General features: G+C 51.9%; 4 protein-coding genes and 3 non-coding genes across 8 annotated transcripts in view; 5 read left to right on the forward strand and 2 right to left on the reverse strand.

Annotated features, from left to right (window-relative positions):
- The first annotated feature begins 671 nt into the window (after positions 1-671).
- On the forward strand, positions 672-9,714 carry LOC6592495 (E3 ubiquitin-protein ligase Smurf1). Its single transcript, XM_002018361.2, has 7 exons — positions 672-937; positions 1,007-1,045; positions 5,913-6,149; positions 6,211-8,527; positions 8,595-8,794; positions 8,862-9,025; positions 9,091-9,714. Exons 1-7 carry the CDS (start codon positions 889-891, stop codon positions 9,373-9,375), a joined length of 3,291 nt encoding a protein of 1,096 aa, XP_002018397.2. The 5' UTR covers positions 672-888; the 3' UTR covers positions 9,376-9,714.
- LOC113565230 (NADH dehydrogenase [ubiquinone] flavoprotein 1, mitochondrial) lies at positions 2,049-4,094 on the forward strand. The gene has a single exon (XM_026986887.1). It carries the CDS (start codon positions 2,079-2,081, stop codon positions 4,029-4,031), a length of 1,953 nt encoding a protein of 650 aa, XP_026842688.1. The 5' UTR covers positions 2,049-2,078; the 3' UTR covers positions 4,032-4,094.
- Positions 5,092-5,332, reverse strand: LOC113565231. The gene has a single exon (XM_026986889.1). The coding sequence runs from the start codon at positions 5,315-5,317 to the stop codon at positions 5,144-5,146; it is 174 nt and encodes a 57-aa protein (XP_026842690.1). The 5' UTR covers positions 5,318-5,332; the 3' UTR covers positions 5,092-5,143.
- Positions 9,715-10,964: 1,250 nt separating the features above from the next.
- Positions 10,965-11,037, forward strand: Trnaf-gaa. Its single transcript has one exon. It is a non-coding gene; the product is annotated as a tRNA-Phe (tRNA).
- Positions 11,038-11,146: 109 nt separating this feature from the next.
- On the forward strand, positions 11,147-11,219 carry Trnaf-gaa. The gene has a single exon. It is a non-coding gene; the product is annotated as a tRNA-Phe (tRNA).
- A 237-nt stretch (positions 11,220-11,456) lies between these two features.
- Positions 11,457-11,529, forward strand: Trnaf-gaa. Its single transcript has one exon. It is a non-coding gene; the product is annotated as a tRNA-Phe (tRNA).
- Positions 11,530-11,719: 190 nt separating this feature from the next.
- The window catches only part of LOC6592491 (flocculation protein FLO11), a 33,493-nt gene continuing 28,413 nt past the window's right edge, over positions 11,720-16,799 (reverse strand). For both annotated transcript variants that reach the window (XM_026986727.1, XM_002018360.2), the window contains exons 5-9: positions 13,283-16,438; positions 12,900-13,215; positions 12,709-12,839; positions 12,483-12,650; positions 11,720-12,422 (exon numbers count right to left, since the gene is read on the reverse strand). In XM_026986727.1, coding sequence (XP_026842528.1) covers positions 12,099-12,422; positions 12,483-12,650; positions 12,709-12,839; positions 12,900-13,215; positions 13,283-16,438 — 4,095 coding nt within the window. In that variant the 3' untranslated portion in view covers positions 11,720-12,098. The remainder of the gene's footprint in view (positions 12,423-12,482; positions 12,651-12,708; positions 12,840-12,899; positions 13,216-13,282; positions 16,439-16,799) is intronic.

A 16,799-nucleotide genomic window follows, 5' to 3' on the forward strand; every position in this document is an offset into this window, starting at 1 on the left:
TGAATCGAGCCACCAAATTTGCCTCAATTGATTATTATTGCAAATTTTTGCAACACACACACATGCCCGTACAAATACGAATGCAAATGCGAGGCGCACCCATACAAGAGCAGCAGCTAAATTAAAGTTAATTAAACGCCTAGTGGAATTTAATTTAATACAATTTATGAAACACATAATAAAGTTAAGCCTCGATTCCCTTGCCTAGCAAGAGAGGGGCGTCAGTGTGTATGGATGTGTGCGTGTGAGCGAGACATGTGCGTGTGAATTGTTTTCAAAGCAGCAGCAGCAACAACGGTAACAGCAAACAGCAAAACAATTTCGGGTGAGTTCTCGTGCATATATTTTTTTTTTCTACCTGCAAACTCTGCCCCTACCTGTCTCACCTTGCTGGAGCAGAAGAAGTGAGACGGAAGGGCCCTATCAAAGTGTTTTGTAACCGCGAATTTATTGATAAAATAACCTTTTTTTGTCGATATCTTTCTATTGCAGTTTGTAATAACTAACAAATCGCTGTTAGAATGCATATGTGTGAGTGCATACAATGACACAAAACCGCAATTGCAGCTGCAACAATAACAACAACAAAAACCAGCGTCAAGGCTATCGAAAAAAACAGCAACAAGAACGGCAGCAGCGGAGGGAGAGCCAGCAGCAGCAGCAGCAGTTACCTTCGGCAATGAAAATATTTCTTGCTACGTCCACCTCCGCCACCGCCACCACCTCCTCCTTCTCCCTATCCCTTTACCAACACCAACAGCAGCAACCAGAGAAACAAACATGCTGCTTGGGCGCCGTCTAATTGTCGTATAAATAATTAATCGGCATACAAAATAAATGAACCTATATTTACAAAAGCAAAACAATACCAATTAAAAGTCGGAAATTATGAATAACTATCCACGTCGCAATGGTACACACAAAGTTCGAATAACGAGTAAGTTTTTTGCACAGCACCAAAATGAACGATCGTTGGCTCTAAACATTCCCCTCTTCCGTCTTACAGTATTGTGTGCTCGAAACTTGGCTCGCAAGGATTTATTTCGTGAGTACTTATTTTGTGTGTGTTTTTTTATTTGCTTGGGAGAGTTCTTGGTATCGAAATCCATTCAGAGCAGCGCGCGTTTCTAAATCATATTTCCCAGTGGTTCCCTCACACTCTTTCCCATTACCTACGAATATATATGCATATGAAATGAAGTATTGCTAAATTTAGCACTTCCTTTTGTCTACTTTCATTTTTCACCAAATTGCGGCACTATGCCTGGCCCCCCCATCAAATAAAATGTGTGAATGTCTGTCCGTCTGTCTGTCTGTATCGTTGTGCCATATCTGAGCTCTTTTTTTTTCCATATATTTTCTGTTTAGATATAACAAAAGTGATTATTACTAATTTGCTTTCATTGCGGCTCACATCACACACACTCACACTGGGGCACGAGGCATAATTTTTCTTTCCCCTTATTTTGTTTGTTTGTTATTTATTATTTTTCCCCCCACTCTCGCATCTTGTCCACATTTTTTTTACACATCGCTGCACTTAAATCACGCTCTGAGCATTTCCCAACAACTGCCCAAAACAGTATATCCATAGCATATATTAGAGCTATATATTGTATGATCCCAAAGAAGGGATCGTAGCCATGATAATTCCAATGTGGAATCTATCCATAGAAAAGTCCAGGGTCTGTCGGTGGCTCTTGGTCTACATTCGTGGCGGGGAATTATTTTTCCCATCCTGCCTTTTGTTTCTTTTTGTTTTATCGACAGTGTCTGATTAGATTTGAGACAAATACTCGAACATTTTATGGCCTAGGCGCACTGCCTGCACTGTCATCGGTGGGAGAAACCTTGGAAAACGGTGCCTTTCGGGTTTTTACTTTAAGTTTTTGCTACTTTAAGTTTTTTACGATATAAATAGATCACCATAGGACTATGACGCTATATCTGTGAGCAATCGATTCGTAGTGGGTTTTTTCTCTCGTTGACGCCAGGCATAGTTGCCCTTGGCTTTTGCTTATCAAAATATAAACTCAATTTATTAATCGGCACAAATCGGAACAGATAGCATCTCGAAAATGATACCCTTAGGGCTGCTACGGCAGCAGCTGTCCAAAAATTACAAGATTTCTCTTATCAGAACCCTGGCGGATGGAAAGGGGTCCAAAGGTGGCAGGAACCCCAGCGGAAAGCTGAACGAAAAACCAAAAGAAAGTGTGGATCAGCAGCTGCGACCAAAGGCATCGAAATTTCCATTCGTGAAAGTCGCTCCAGCGACATCGAAATTCCCCGTGGAGGAGGAGAAGGAGGAGCCACCGAACCGCCTGCTCGAAATACTTGACAGCCGCCAGGGAAAACGGAAGGAAGACCTAATCGTCAATGACACGAAGAAGAAGTTCGATTTCAGCAGATTGAAGCCCCTCGCCAACTTCCCGGTGGAGTCGCACAAGAATTCCAAAAGCAAGTTTCCCGTCAACGAGAGGATGCTGGAGACCGAAGACGACCGACTGGAGGAGGTGCTTCAGAAGGCGGCCAAGAAGGTTGAGAGGGAGTCGCGCGGACGCTTGGCTCAGAATTGGCCTGCTGTGGCACAAAAAGCAAAGGGTCCAGCAGGCCCTCCTCCTCCTCCAGCCAAAGATGGACCCTCCAAAAGGACACCTCCTCGCAAGGCAAGAGCTCTTCCACCCAGAAAACTCCCACCGGGCACCCCGCCGCCACAGACAAAGAAAACATTTGGCCCTCTGGCCGATGCTGATCGCATCTTTACCAATCTTTACGGCCGGCACGACTGGCGCCTGAAGGCCGCCATGAAGCGCGGCGACTGGTACATGACCAAGGAGATCCTAGGGAAGGGTCATCTGTGGATCATCAACGAGATGAAGACCTCGGGACTGCGCGGCCGCGGCGGTGCCGGCTTCCCGAGCGGCCTAAAGTGGTCGTTCATGAATAAGCCACCGGATGGAAGGCCCAAGTTTTTGCTGGTCAACGCCGATGAGGGGGAGCCGGGCACCTGCAAGGACCGCGAGATCCTGCGCCACGATCCGCACAAGCTGGTGGAGGGCTGCCTGATAGCGGGCCGTGCGATGGGGGCCAACACCGGATACATCTACATCCGCGGGGAGTTCTACAACGAGGCCTGCAACCTGCAGTACGCCATCCTGGAGGCTTACAAGGCGGGCTTCCTGGGGCCGAACGCCTGCGGTTCCGGTTTCGAGTTCGATCTCTATGTCCAGCGGGGAGCGGGCGCCTACGTGTGCGGCGAGGAGACATCGCTCATCGAATCGCTTGAGGGGAAGGCGGGCAAGCCGCGCAATAAGCCCCCCTTCCCGGCGGACATCGGGGTCTTTGGCTGCCCCTCGACGGTGACCAATGTGGAGACGGTGTCGGTGGCTCCTACGATCTGTCGCCGCGGCGGCAACTGGTTCGCCAGCTTCGGCCGCACCCGCAACTCTGGCACAAAGCTCTTCAACATCTCCGGCCACGTGGAGCGGCCTTGCACCGTCGAGGAGGAGTTGTCGATGCCCACGCGTGAGCTAATCGAACGCCATGCGGGCGGGGTCATCGGTGGATGGGACAATCTGCTGGCCATTATCCCGGGCGGCTCGTCCACTCCCTGCATTCCCAAGGAGGACGCCAGCAAGGCCATCCACGACTACGACGGCCTCATGGCCGTGCGCTCCTCCCTGGGCACCGGCGCCATCATAGTGATGAACAAGCAAACGGACATCATCAAGGCCATCGCCCGTTTGGCCGCCTTCTACAAGCACGAGAGCTGCGGCCAGTGCACCCCCTGCCGCGAGGGCCTCCACTGGGTGAATCTGATCATGCAGCGCTTCGTGACCGGGCAGGCCAGCGTCGGGGAGATCGACATGCTGTGGGAGATCACCAAGCAGATCGAGGGCCACACCATTTGCGCCCTGGGCGACGGGGCATCTTGGCCGCCGCAGGGCCTCATCCGTCACTTCCGTCCGCTCATCGAGGAGCGCATCAAGGAGCGCGCGGCCTGCGATGCAGCAGCAGCCGCTTCCTAAATGTCACGGTTTCCGTTTTTTGTTTGTTTTGTTTCATAATAATCCAATAAAGAAGAGATGACGCACGGCACACGGCACACGCTTTATGCAAGGCTGCCTTCCCGCCTGCCTGCCTCGTCTGCCCCCTCAGCAGCGAGTGAAAGTGCAGCCAGTCGTGCAACTTCCTCTTCAATGGGGCTCTGAGGGAACGGGCACTGTGCCACGTAGCGTAAAGCCAAATAGGGTTGAAAATTGGACGAGACATGTGGCTGACGCCAGTCGAAAGCTTCGCCACTTCTTACTTTTCGCGCTCTTCAACCATGAAGTGAGTGTCGCTTAGGGTTCCTTAACTTTGGCAGGCATTCCAGATACCACATGCATCTCTTGTATTCTGAATGAATGCTGAATGAGAGGAATGTCCCTGCAGAAGCCTGGTCAACGGGATAGATATCACAAGATACTTTGGATCACAATCGAAGCCTGAAAGGGTATCCAAAAGTCACACGATCTTCGATTGTGTCTGCCTTGGCTCGTTTTGTGTGTGTTCTCTGTGGCATGAAATCAATCGAACAGCTGTGTGGCGACAACAGCAATGGACATCAACGAGGGGTCTCCGTCTCAAATTACACGAGACACAAAGGCTTGGGCATACTGAGCAGGATTCGTGTATCCTGGAGCCTGGAGCAAGGCAAGCGATGGTTGGGGATACTCAAACGAGGCCTCCTATGGCTGTGCTCTCATTTACCTGCGAACTGAGTCAGCGGAGACGATATACATACGTACATAGTGAGAGCCGTGCAAGTAGTTCCCTCCCAATTGTTTAATTCCCTTGGAATGCCCGTGCGCTTAATTTGTCAAGTTTCCCCGTGCGGGGCACACTATGGGGCTGTGGGACGATAAGCAGCGTTGGGGGCAGCCACAGCGGGTGGGAAGTTGGCTGATTTGATAGCAGAGATTGGCAGATAGGAACACCCAACCCCCAAACCCCTACCCAACCGCTAGTCCCCCCTTCTGTCCCTCTTAATAAATGACACACTTGGCCCCAATCACTGCCTCGATCTGCGCAGAAGATATACAGAAATTTATGCTTGAAGCATTCTTCAGATTCAGATTTATTTAAACGTTGGTTTGCCTCATCCGTAGGGATTGAATGGCGGTGTGGTGGGTATCTGTGGCATGGATCCTTGTCGTGGCTGCGTGCGTGCTCGGAAGCGGTTCTCATTGAACGGTGAGGCTTCTCCTCCTGTGGCCAGGGCTAGGAACAGGGCGACCAGAAGGCCCAGCAGATTCAGCCAAGTGGAAGACATTTTGTGGACTGTAGAATGATGCTGCGAAGTGATGAATGTTTCTGCTTTTATATACGATTCCGACCAACGGGGGGATGGCCCCCTATTCGAGAGAGATAACCCCTGGCCTGGAACCGCTGGGAACCTCACAATCACAAGGGGAACTTTTACTGCTTCTGCTGCTCCCCCCCACGCGATTAATCTGCCTCTGTGGTGTCCTCCTCCAAGGGGGAGAAGATTATTTCTGCTGCTCCTGATGCTGGCGTTGTCCTCTGCTGGAGTTCCAGGCAGAGTGGGTTGATCTGCAGACGCTGTGTGAAGCCAGGATGTCTATGGGAGTACATGTATCCCTGCAGCAGTAGCAGCAGCAGAAGAAACCCCACAAACTGGAAGCGATGCATGTTGAAAACTAACTAAAAAGATCAGATATATTACCCAGATATGAATCCAAATATAAGCCATTTATGGGGTGATATGTGGTTAATAGTGCTAAATGGATTCCCATTCCCATGCAGATCTAAGGCACGCAATCGTATCATCATTGTTGACAATGTAGAATGGTAGAATCGTTGGCTAATCGTTTCCATTTCCCCTTTCAATTGTTTGGTGTTTGCAGGCCTCCCCGATCCCTTCGCCAAAGTCCAGGTGGATGGCACTGGTCAGGTGTACTCGACAGAGATAAGCAAATCCTCGCTCGACCCCAAATGGAATGCGCACTACGATCTGTTCCTGGGCCTGGCCGATGCAATCACCATAACCGTGTGGAATCAGCGAAAGATACACAAAGGCAGCGGCTTCCTGGGCTGCGTGAGGATACCCGCCTTCACCATTCAAAGCCTCAAAGGGGCAGGATGTAAGTATCCCCCTCCGTCACTCTCTTCGTTCTTGCTGACGATAATTCATTGCACTTTCAGTTCAACGCTTGGATTTGGGCAAACTATCGCCGGACGACGATGAGCTGGTGCGTGGACAGATCATTATATCGCTGCTGTCGAAGGATGGCCCTAGCAGCGGCAATCCCCTGGCCATTGTCGGCCCCAGCGGCGATGTGCGGGGACCCTCCGAGGATGATTCTTCGGAGGACAGTCTGCCCGAAGGCTGGGAGGAGCGGCGCACGGACAACGGACGGATCTACTATGTGAACCACGCCACCAAATCCACCCAATGGGACCGACCCAGGCTGCCGGGCGGCGGCGGCACATCACCGCAACAGCGCCACCACAATGGCAACAACAGCCACGGCCACGGGGATAGGCAGGCGCCGGCGGGTCCCACACGCTCCACGACCTGCACCAATCTGCTGAATGGCGGCAATCGCAATCGAGAGGCGGCTGGGACGGGGTCGGACGAGCGACGCCACTCCACGGAGATCCTGTCCAGTGTGGGCAAGGAAAACACCAGCCCCACGACGCCAATGGCCTCAATGGCCGTGACCACACCTGGCAAAAAGTCCTCCTCCACGACCCCGTCCGGCGGTCGCACCTTGGAGACGCGCTGCGGCAACGAACCGGCCACGCCCACCAGCAGCACGACGACGACAACGACGGCGACGGGTCGCCTCCACAGCAACAACGACAATCACGTGAATCATGTGAAAACGCCAAAGCATCAAACGAATGGCCACGGCCATGGATCCCATGCTCCCGGCGAGGGCACGTCCACATCGCCAACGGGTCAGCAGAACTATGTGAATGGGAATGCTCAAAGTGGGACAGGGAGTGGGAATGGCAGCTTCCAAGCGGCCCAGCCACAAAGTGCCAGCAATGGCTGGACCCAGGAGGAGTCATCAGCAACGACAGCGACAGCGAACTCAACGACAAGGACAACGACGCCACCCAGGCACAATCAGAGCCAGAGTCAGAGTCCGCCCGCAACGAATGCTGCCACATCCCCAGCAGCAGCTACGCCCGCTGCCAATGGAAACACTGTACACAGTCCGAATGCAAACAGCCAGCCAGGAGGCGGCAGATCGTACACTGCGGCGACTCCGGGCCAGCGTTCACAGCGTCGCAGCTCTCGGCAGCAGGGGGGCGATGAGCCCTCCACGCGGCGTCGCTCCTCACGCGGTACCCGCCACGGAGGCAGTGCAGGAGGGGGAGGGGGAGGATCTGGACAGAGATTAGCATCGGCCGCCATTGCAGCGGCCAATCAGGCGGCGCGTCCCTTTCTGGACCTGCCCTCCGGCTACGAGATGCGGACCACGCAACAGGGCCAGGTGTACTTCTATCACATACCCACGGGTGTGTCCACGTGGCACGATCCGCGGATACCGCGGGACTTTGACACCCAGCATCTGCCGCTGGACTCTATCGGTCCTTTGCCCAGTGGCTGGGAGCAGAGGAAAACGGCCTCCGGACGCGTCTATTTTGTGGACCACAACAACCGCACGACACAGTTCACGGATCCGCGTCTCAGTGGGAGTCTGCTGCAGCTGATTCGCCGGGGACCTGTGCCGCCGACTGGATCAGCAGCTCCTGGCGCTGCCACACCACCCACGACAGCAGCAGCGGCGTCGGCGGCTTCCGCGTCCGCGCCCAATCCCACTTCTACATCCAATCAGCCAGCTGCACCTGGCCCTGCACCTGCCCCACCACCAACAGCAGCAGCAGCAGGTTCCACGGCAGCAAACACGACAGCGACAACTATAACGAACACCCCGCATCGCATATGTCCGGAAGGGCTGCCGCAGGGCCTGCTCGAGGGGGCCGACTTGCTGCCAAAGTACCGCCGGGATCTGGTCGGAAAACTACGCGCCCTGCGCACCGAGCTGCAAACGATGCAGCCGCAGTCCGGCCACTGCCGGCTAGAGGTGTCGCGCAACGAGATTTTCGAGGAGAGCTATAGACTGATAATGAAGATGCGGGCCAAGGACATGCGCAAGCGTTTGATGGTCAAGTTCAAGGGTGAGGAGGGTTTGGACTATGGCGGTGTGGCCCGCGAGTGGCTGCATCTGCTCTCCCGCGAGATGCTCAATCCGCAGTACGGCCTGTTTCAGTACAGTCGCGACGACCACTACACGCTGCAGATCAATCCCGATTCGGGCGTGAATCCGGACCATCTCTCCTACTTTCACTTTGTGGGCCGCACCCTGGGCATAGCCGTGTTCCACGGCCACTGCCTCGACGGGGGCTTCACCACGCCCTTCTACAAGCAGCTGCTGAACAAACCCATCACGCTGGGCGACATCGAGGGCGTCGATCCCGAGCTCCACCGCAGCCTCACCTGGATGCTGTAAGTGGATCAGTCTTCATTCTACCTCGGCACATTTTAAGCCTGTGTATCTTTATTTGTTTTGCAGGGAGAGCAACATTAGCGGCATCATCGAGTCGACATTCAGCGTGGAGAACAATAGCTTTGGGGCTCTGGTGGTGCACGAACTGAAGCCTGGCGGCGCCGCCATACCCGTCACGGAGGAGAACAAGCGCGAGTACGTTAAGCTCTATGTGAACTATCGCTTCATGCGCGGTATCGAACAGCAGTTTCTGGCTCTGCAGAAAGGTCTGTACATCATCTGATTGTAAATCTCAGATTGATATCAATACCCAAATGAATCCTCTTCTTGCAGGCTTCTGTGAGCTGATACCCAACCATCTGCTGCGACCGTTTGATGAGCGGGAACTGGAATTGGTCATTGGCGGCATCTCGAGCATCGATGTCAACGATTGGCGCAACAATACGAGACTGAAGCACTGTACGAACGAGACGACGCAAGTTCTGTGGTTCTGGCAGGTGCGAAAGGACACCGTCCTTATTTTATATTTATAGATTGGTAAATAATAATTTATTTTATGCAGGTGGTCGAGTCGTACAGCTCTGAGATGCGAGCACGTCTGCTGCAGTTTGTGACGGGGTCGTCGCGGGTGCCGTTGCAGGGATTCCGTGCACTGCAAGGATCCACGGGTGCGGTGGGGCCACGTCTGTTCACCATCCACCTCACCGTCGATGTTCCCACACAGAACCTGCCCAAGGCGCACACCTGCTTCAATCGGATCGATCTGCCGCCTTACGAGAACTATCAGCTGCTCTGCGATAAGCTGACCCAAGCGGTGGAGGAGACCTGTGGCTTTGCCGTGGAGTAGGGACCAAGCGATCGATAGAATCCAGAGATAAAATCCCCCACACACCCACACCCACGCATATGCAAATACATAGGCACCTATAAATAAATATACACCAACATATACATATACAAAAAGGCGCATGCGAGGAGAACGCGACGCTTATATCAAAATTCTAGGGACCCTGATCCCTGCTGATTCCACATACCTTTTGTTTCTATATAATTTGTTTGTTGCTGTTCAATCGTGTGTGCGCTGCGCTTTTTGCAGTTGAAAATCAATTATTTAGCGAGTATGTACGGACTCTCATCTTATACATAGTTACCAAGTGCATATACACATATACATTTATATATATAAATATATACATAATATATATACATCCACACACACACCTCCCTCCCATAAAGCGTTTATATATTATATATACATCTGTATTTCTATCGTCTGTCCATTATTGGCATCCATCTTCCCCCAACCCAGGGCCTTTGTTCGTTTACGTCGTGGCGCATGTTATAAATTGTAGTTTAAAATATTACGAAACCAATTATACATACATACAAATATACATTGATTATACATATATCATAGTTGATAATTAGGCATTAAAAACAAATTTTAATTAATTGTAGGCATTGGACCGGCAATTCTCTGTGCTTTTGTTTAGTTTAAAATATATAGTTTTTGATGTTTATTAATTACATTTTGTACATTTATAAAAACCAATCGAGAATTCACTGCTAAGTTTTTAATTATTGTTTAAATTGTCCTTAAATATACACACCACACCACACCACACCACACTCCACCCCACACCACACATACACTCATCGACTCACACGCATTATTATTTAATAAGAATTCACAACACAATACGATGGCAAATCAAAAAACTTGAAAAATTACTCAACTCGTAAATTAATTATTTTTTAAATAAATGCAAATTATTTAAATTAAATTATATTTTGTATTGCTTTTGATTTCCATTACCATTTCGTTGACCTTTTGTTTCGCCCGGTTCGGTTCGCCATTCATGCCAAAATCAAAACAATTACGGATCAAATCGCATACATAATATGTATTACATATACACACATATTTACATCAATTTTTAATCGCAACGAATTGGACAAATTTCTAGAAGGTGATATTAGTGAAAATTTTTAACTGTCTTTAATCTTTAATTGAAGCGAAACAACAATTGGTAGTTATTTAAGAGCCCCCGCCCCATAGCCTCCCCACCCCCATTCCCGAGCCCACCATACAGCCCGAAATGTGTATTGCATATGTGAAAACTCTATTGATTTATATAGAACTTAGCCCTAAACAAGATACAACACAAATCGATCGTTAACTTTTAGCTTTAGCGAGCTCTAGGATGTGAACCACTAAGAATTCTGAAGCAGAAACCGAAACCCTGCAAACATTGACAAGGACTTTGATCCGATAACCAAAAGGGATTAAGTTAATAAATAAATGAGCCTTATAAACCATGTATTTTCATTCAAACGAAGTGTGACTGAATATTCAAGAACTCAACGGGAAAAGATCTGTAAGCCCCTTAATGCGTGGGTTGACAAAAGCCAACTTTAGTCGCACATTGAGCAGATGCCGAAATAGCTCAGTTGGGAGAGCGTTAGACTGAAGATCTAAAGGTCCCCGGTTCAATCCCGGGTTTCGGCAATGAAATCTTTTTTATGTATTTTGTGTTCATTAATGCATATTTATATTTTTGAAACCCTTGCAGAATTGGCCAATCAGAAATTGGTCATTTGGCAAAGCTCTGGCATGTGCCGAAATAGCTCAGTTGGGAGAGCGTTAGACTGAAGATCTAAAGGTCCCCGGTTCAATCCCGGGTTTCGGCAAATACTTATTTTTTTCTTTTAAGAAAAAATAAATTTAATTCTTTTCTTTTACTATTTTCCATATATGTATTAAATTTTGGCAAATTAAATGCTAGCAAAACATTTTCGCAAGCATTTCGTAGTATTTTTTTGAACCAGGAGAAATTAAGCTTGTTCTAAAGCAGTGCTGCAAAACTGCTTAAACTAGAAACCAATCTGCTTATTTTCACAAGAACATTGGTCTTTCCATGAACATCCGCCGAAATAGCTCAGTTGGGAGAGCGTTAGACTGAAGATCTAAAGGTCCCCGGTTCAATCCCGGGTTTCGGCAATTCTATTTTTTATTTTTTCTTCTGCTGCAAATTGTATTTTCCGCCACTGTTCAGGGCTCAATGAATACTCTTTAAGATTTATTTAATTGTCTAAATTTAGACATTATTAGTAGCAATCCGCCGTAGTATATTAAATAATACAATCTATAGAAAATATATTTAGTTTATGTACTAAATACATATGTACGTCTACTATTCAGTTACGAGCTAGGATTAACTAAGAGTGCATGACTATTTATTTTCCGGGGATACGACCCCAAGTTCTATTCTGTATCATCTAAAATAGCTTTGAAGCAGTACATCGCATCCAGATATAGCAGCTCCATTTAGAATACCGTACCTCTGGCTGTGGGTACAGAAAAGCGGGACGACTTTTGAGCCAAGCCAGCAGACTGTACTGCAGTACTGTACGATAAATACGAGTATGTAGTAGCAGCATTATATGTAAGTACTATGATACTTTAGGCTATTAAGTTACAACACAACACAACACAAAATCGTTCGCAAGTTACTAAAGCTAGTGCGTGGATGGGCAGTGTAGTGTAGTGTAGTGTAGTCGGTGGCTTAACTAGAAATCGGGATCGTAGTCGCGCGAATAGCGCGTCCGACTCGCATGATTGTTATAGCTGTACATCTGGTGGGCATCGGCAAAGGCATCCGGATATTGGTGGCCATATGCCTGCTGATGCTGTTGCGGATGCTGCTGGTGCTGTTGCTGCTGATGGGCGGGATACTGGTGGCCATGATGCGGCCGCTTCAGGGAGTCACCCTTCTGCGAGTACGTCGGCTGCTGGTCATAGAAATAGTCGGCATTGCTGTGCGGATGACGGGTGGAGCGCCAGCTGTCGTAGATGTTGGAGCTATTACTGCCATGCATCGAATTGGTAAAGCGCTGCAAAGGATTGAAAGTATAAGAATGGGTGGTAGAAATAGAGCACGGCACTCGACTTACTTTCGGCTTTATCGGCTGCTTGGTATCGTTCCAGGGATCATCAATGTTGTAGAAGTCATCCACACCGTAGTTGTCCGCACCACCCATGTGGTTGACCTTCAGTTCGTTCAGCATGTCATTGGTCAAGGGAATCGGCGTCTTCTTGGCCCTCTTCTGACGATTGAGCAGCTGAAAATGGGCATGGCATGGGTTCAGTGGAGCCCAGAACAATCAACGTGCGACTTACCACTGTGACGCCAAAGATGATGACAAAGACCAGGGAACCAACTCCAATCACAATCACGACTATGGCCCATTGGGGAATGAGCAGATCCTCCTCTGCAAACTCCACATTTGTGTTCAAGTTCTTGGCTATGACTGCAGGGAAACGGAAAGGATTGGCCTGCGTTCAAAGAGCTACGATGTCCAACTACTCACCACTAAAATCGGTGGCCACCGGATCAATGATGTATTTGCCCATCTGATAGCTGGCCGTGACTAGTTGCTCCTCCTGCGGCCCGGACACGCTGTCCGTCTCATTCTCCTCGGCATCTTTGTCGGGCAGGGCAGGTGCCACAGGTTTGGTTAGCGCATCGTGGAACAGCTGCCGGATCTCCTGCGTGTCCACGTCCTCCGTTATGTTGGCCAGCTCCACGTAGTAGTCGACCAGCACACTGCCCTTGCTGAAGCTATCGATGCGCACCTTCTTGTACCACTTGTTCAGCTGATCGGCGCTGGAGTACACTTCATTTAGCTGAAAGGAGAGGAACGAGCAGTAAGCATTCAACAGATGAAGGCAAAGAACGGAGGGCGACGCCTACCTGCGCCTCCAGCTCGTGGGCCAGATTCTTCCACTCGAGCGTGTTGTGATCCAGGAGCTCGGGTTTCCAGGCCACGCCGTCGATGATCTTGATGGTGGCCGCCAGATCGCAGTCGGCCGTGCAGTGTCCCGGCTTTGTCGGGCGCGGCGTTGTCGTTGTCGTGGTGCTCGTTGTCGAGGTGCTGGTGCTGGTGGTGCTGCTGCTCGCGCTGGGCGTTAGCAGATCCTCAAAGTTGATTGTCTGGGCATTCAGCTTCTCGATGGACAGCGGGGTGGTGGGCGGTGTGGGCCAGCCGGTGAACTCCGTGGTGGCTCGCGTGGGTGGACCCTTTTTGATGACCACCGGCGGGGTTCCGTCCGATGAGGGCGTGACTGCATCAGCCTGGCCATCATTTCCGGGGTGCGGCGTGGTCAGGCGATGCGATCCAAGTCGCTTATGAAAGCCTTTTGGGAAGACTACCTTTAGGCCGCTTCCTTCGCTTGCTGGCGCTTCAGTGGTGCTTGACGCCACCGCCTTGGGCTTATTTGTCGTAGTGGAGGTGGAGGCTGGATGTACCTTCGGTGACTTGAATCCCGGGGGCAGCAGAGAGGCCAGCAGATCCTCGTCGCTCGAAGTGTCCGCCTTGGCGGTCTCGTTCAGCTTGAAGCCAGGCGGTAGGAGAGCGCTCAGATCCTCTATTTTGATGGGTTTCACGCCTTCGGGCAGCTTGGGGACGGCGTCGGCCTTCTCTTTGGCGGGCGCTTTGTAGCCAGGAGGCAAGAACTTGCTCAGATCATCGAAAGGCACGGCCACGGGATGGGATCGAGGCGTGGTCGTCGCAACGGTGGTGCTGTTCAGCTTGAAGCCGGGTGGCAGGAACTTGGAGATGTCGTCCACAGTCGTGAAGGCGGGTCGCGGGGTGCCGCTTACTTTATAGTCCTTGGGCAGGAGGGCGGCCAGGCTGTCCTCGAACTTGACGCCACTGAAGAGACTCTCCAGACTGGAGCTGCTGCTGCCCTCGTCCGGACTGGTCGTCGTCGTTGTCGTGCTGGTGGTTTTAGCTGTTGTCCTGGGTGGCTTGTAGCCCTTGGGCAGCAGACCCGCCAACGCCACATCCTGTACTGTGACCTGACCGTTCTTGAAGGACCGACTGATGGTGCTGTTGCGTCCTGGCTTCCTAGGCGGCTCCACGGCGGGCGCTTCTGTCGTGGACGTGGTGGTTGTGATCTTCCGGTTCTTGTAGCTCGACTTCGGCTTGAATCCGACGGGCAGGAGGCCGGCCAGCTCATCCATTTCGCTCTCGTCAAAGTGCTGCACCTTGACCCGACTGCTGCCACTGCTCGTGGTGCTCGGAGCCGGCGTGGTCTTTGGCTGGAACTTCCTGATGTGCGGCGCAAATCGACCTGATCCGGATCCGGATCCCAGCGTGGTGCTCGTGGCCGGTGTGGAGGAATCCATTTGGCTGATGATCGGATACTTTCCGGACAGCAGGCCGCTGGACAGCTCCGACTGAACGCGGTCCAGTTTATCGATGATGCTCTCTGTGGAGGCGGCCAGTGGCGGGGCTGTGGATGTGGACGAGGTGGAAGTGCTCGGCTCCTCGCTGCTCTCGGGCTGCTTCTGTGGGGGCTGCTGCTGCTGCTGCTTGGAGTGCACCTTGCGCTCTAGCTCGGAGAGCGTCTGCTTGGTCTCCTCCTGCTCGATGGCCGGGAAGGGCAGAAAGCGGGCTCCGTTGATGCTCCGGCTTGGCTGTATCGATGCCACTACGACATAGTTCTCGGTGGCATTGGCAGTGTCCCCGCTCGCGGGCAGGTTTTCCTTTTGAAGATCTGGATCTGTGACCTCCTCCTCTGTCTGGACCTCTTCTGGCTTGCCCTCATCCGTGGGTATACTCGGCGTTACCGGGGCCGGAAGCACTGTTGAGCCATTGACCACGCTCTTGGTGGTCACCACGGAGATGACCTCGCGTTCTTCCTCGTGCTCGCTGCTGGTCGTTGGCCTAGAGCTGGAGCTGGAGTGCTGCGTTTCTGTCTCACTGGTGGAATCTTCGGGTTCTGCCTCGCCTGTTTCCTCATCCTCGTACTCGTACTCCTCGCCCTCGCCGAGACCCTCTTCGTCATCGTAATCGGATGACTCGGATTCTTCCTCCTGCTTGGATGACGTCTCCTTGGCCTTATCATTGGGGGTGGGAGAATGAGGATCCTCCTGCTTAGGAGTGGCTGCTTCTGCCTGACTCGGAATGACAGGATCCTGCTCCTGCTTGGGAATGCTCTCTGGCACTGGCAGTTCCGTGGTGCCCTCCACCAGAATCTCTTCGGTGGATTCACTCTCCAGGGGCATTGGTGTGGTAGCCTTCTCCTTTTCCTCATCCTCTGCGTACTCATAGTCATTGCTGGCGGGCAGGGTGGTGGTACCCTCACCGGAGCTTGTGGTCTCCGACGAATCGGTCTGAGACTCTTCGGTGCTGCTGGTGCTGGACGGATCCGCATCCTCCTCATTTTGGGTTACCGTCTCGGGGATGGCAGCTTCGTTCTGGGCGACTATCACTGGGGTTCCCTGTCCCTCCTCCTGGAGCGGCAGCTTCTCCAAACTGGATGACTCCGAGTGATCTTCTGGCCGTTCCCCAGACCCCTGCTCGTACTGCTCTCCGCTGTCTACCTCTTCTTCCAGCTCCTGCTCCTCATCCTCTTCCTCCTGCTCTGCGCTCTCAGTGGTGCTGGTCGTGCGGGCCGTGGGGCGTGTCAGCTTCAGCCTGCTGGCGCTGTTGTAGTTGAAGGGGCGCTTGCTGGTCGCGGCCAGCGGCTCGTTGACCTCTCGACTGATGAACACAGGCCGCCGGGGATTGGGCGACTTGCGTCCAAAGCTGGGCCGATCCGCGGGTGTGTTCTGCGTGGTCGTGGTCGAAGACGTCGCCTTGGAGCGGTTGCTGCCAAAGCGATTGTACCGCTTGCTGCTCACCTCCGCACTGCCGTCCGTCGTGGATGTGGTTGGGGCTGTGGAGCTGCCGGGCTGGTAGCGATTGCGTGGCCTGTACGGACTTGGCGCTGGGGTGGCCGGAGACTCGGAAACGGACGAGACTGTTGCCTGAGACTGTGTGCGCGTGCGTGTGGGCGAGAACCCACCGCCGTTGCCAAAGGGACGACTGACTGCATTGCTGGACGTCGGACGCTTGTCGTTCTGCAAAGAGAGAGATGGAGATGCAGAGATGAGCGGAGGTTAGCTACGGATTGCAGATTCGCGGAGGTAACTCTAGTGCATTGTTACGGATTACGGAGCAGCCCAGACCAGGCCAGACCAGGCCAGACCGTTCACAGCCTCGACTCTTGCGGTTGTCGTCATGGGAAACTGTTACAGTTTCGACATGGACACGAAACATCACAATCTCTGCGCAGCGCTGCGGTTCGTCTGTCAATTGTTTTGCGTGCGAACTCTTCTCAGGTGCAGCCCCCTGCCCCCTGCCGCTTGCCGCTTGCCACTGCCCCTAGCCCTCATCCGAGCCATTCAACTGATTCTCCAAAATTTGTCTAAAGTGTTTTGT

This window comes from Drosophila persimilis, unplaced genomic scaffold, assembly GCF_003286085.1.
Source record: "Drosophila persimilis strain 14011-0111.01,24,50 unplaced genomic scaffold, DperRS2 tig00000002-arrow-pilon, whole genome shotgun sequence".
Taxonomy (NCBI): Eukaryota; Metazoa; Arthropoda; class Insecta; order Diptera; family Drosophilidae; genus Drosophila; species Drosophila persimilis.

What these genes read in the sequence shown, in the direction of transcription:
- LOC6592495 (XM_002018361.2), top strand. Translation starts at nt 889, where the DNA reads ATGAATAACTATCCACGTCGCAATGGTACACACAAAGTTCGAATAACG. An exon ending in GTTTCTGGCTCTGCAGAAAG is followed by an intron (nt 8,795 to 8,861) that starts GTCTGTACATCA and finishes CTCTTCTTGCAG; the next exon opens with GCTTCTGTGAGCTGATACCC. An exon ending in AAGTTCTGTGGTTCTGGCAG is followed by an intron (nt 9,026 to 9,090) that starts GTGCGAAAGGAC and finishes TATTTTATGCAG; the next exon opens with GTGGTCGAGTCGTACAGCTC.
- LOC113565230 (XM_026986887.1), top strand. Translation starts at nt 2,079, where the DNA reads ATGATACCCTTAGGGCTGCTACGGCAGCAGCTGTCCAAAAATTACAAG.
- LOC113565231 (XM_026986889.1), bottom strand. Translation starts at nt 5,317, where the DNA reads ATGTCTTCCACTTGGCTGAATCTGCTGGGCCTTCTGGTCGCCCTGTTC.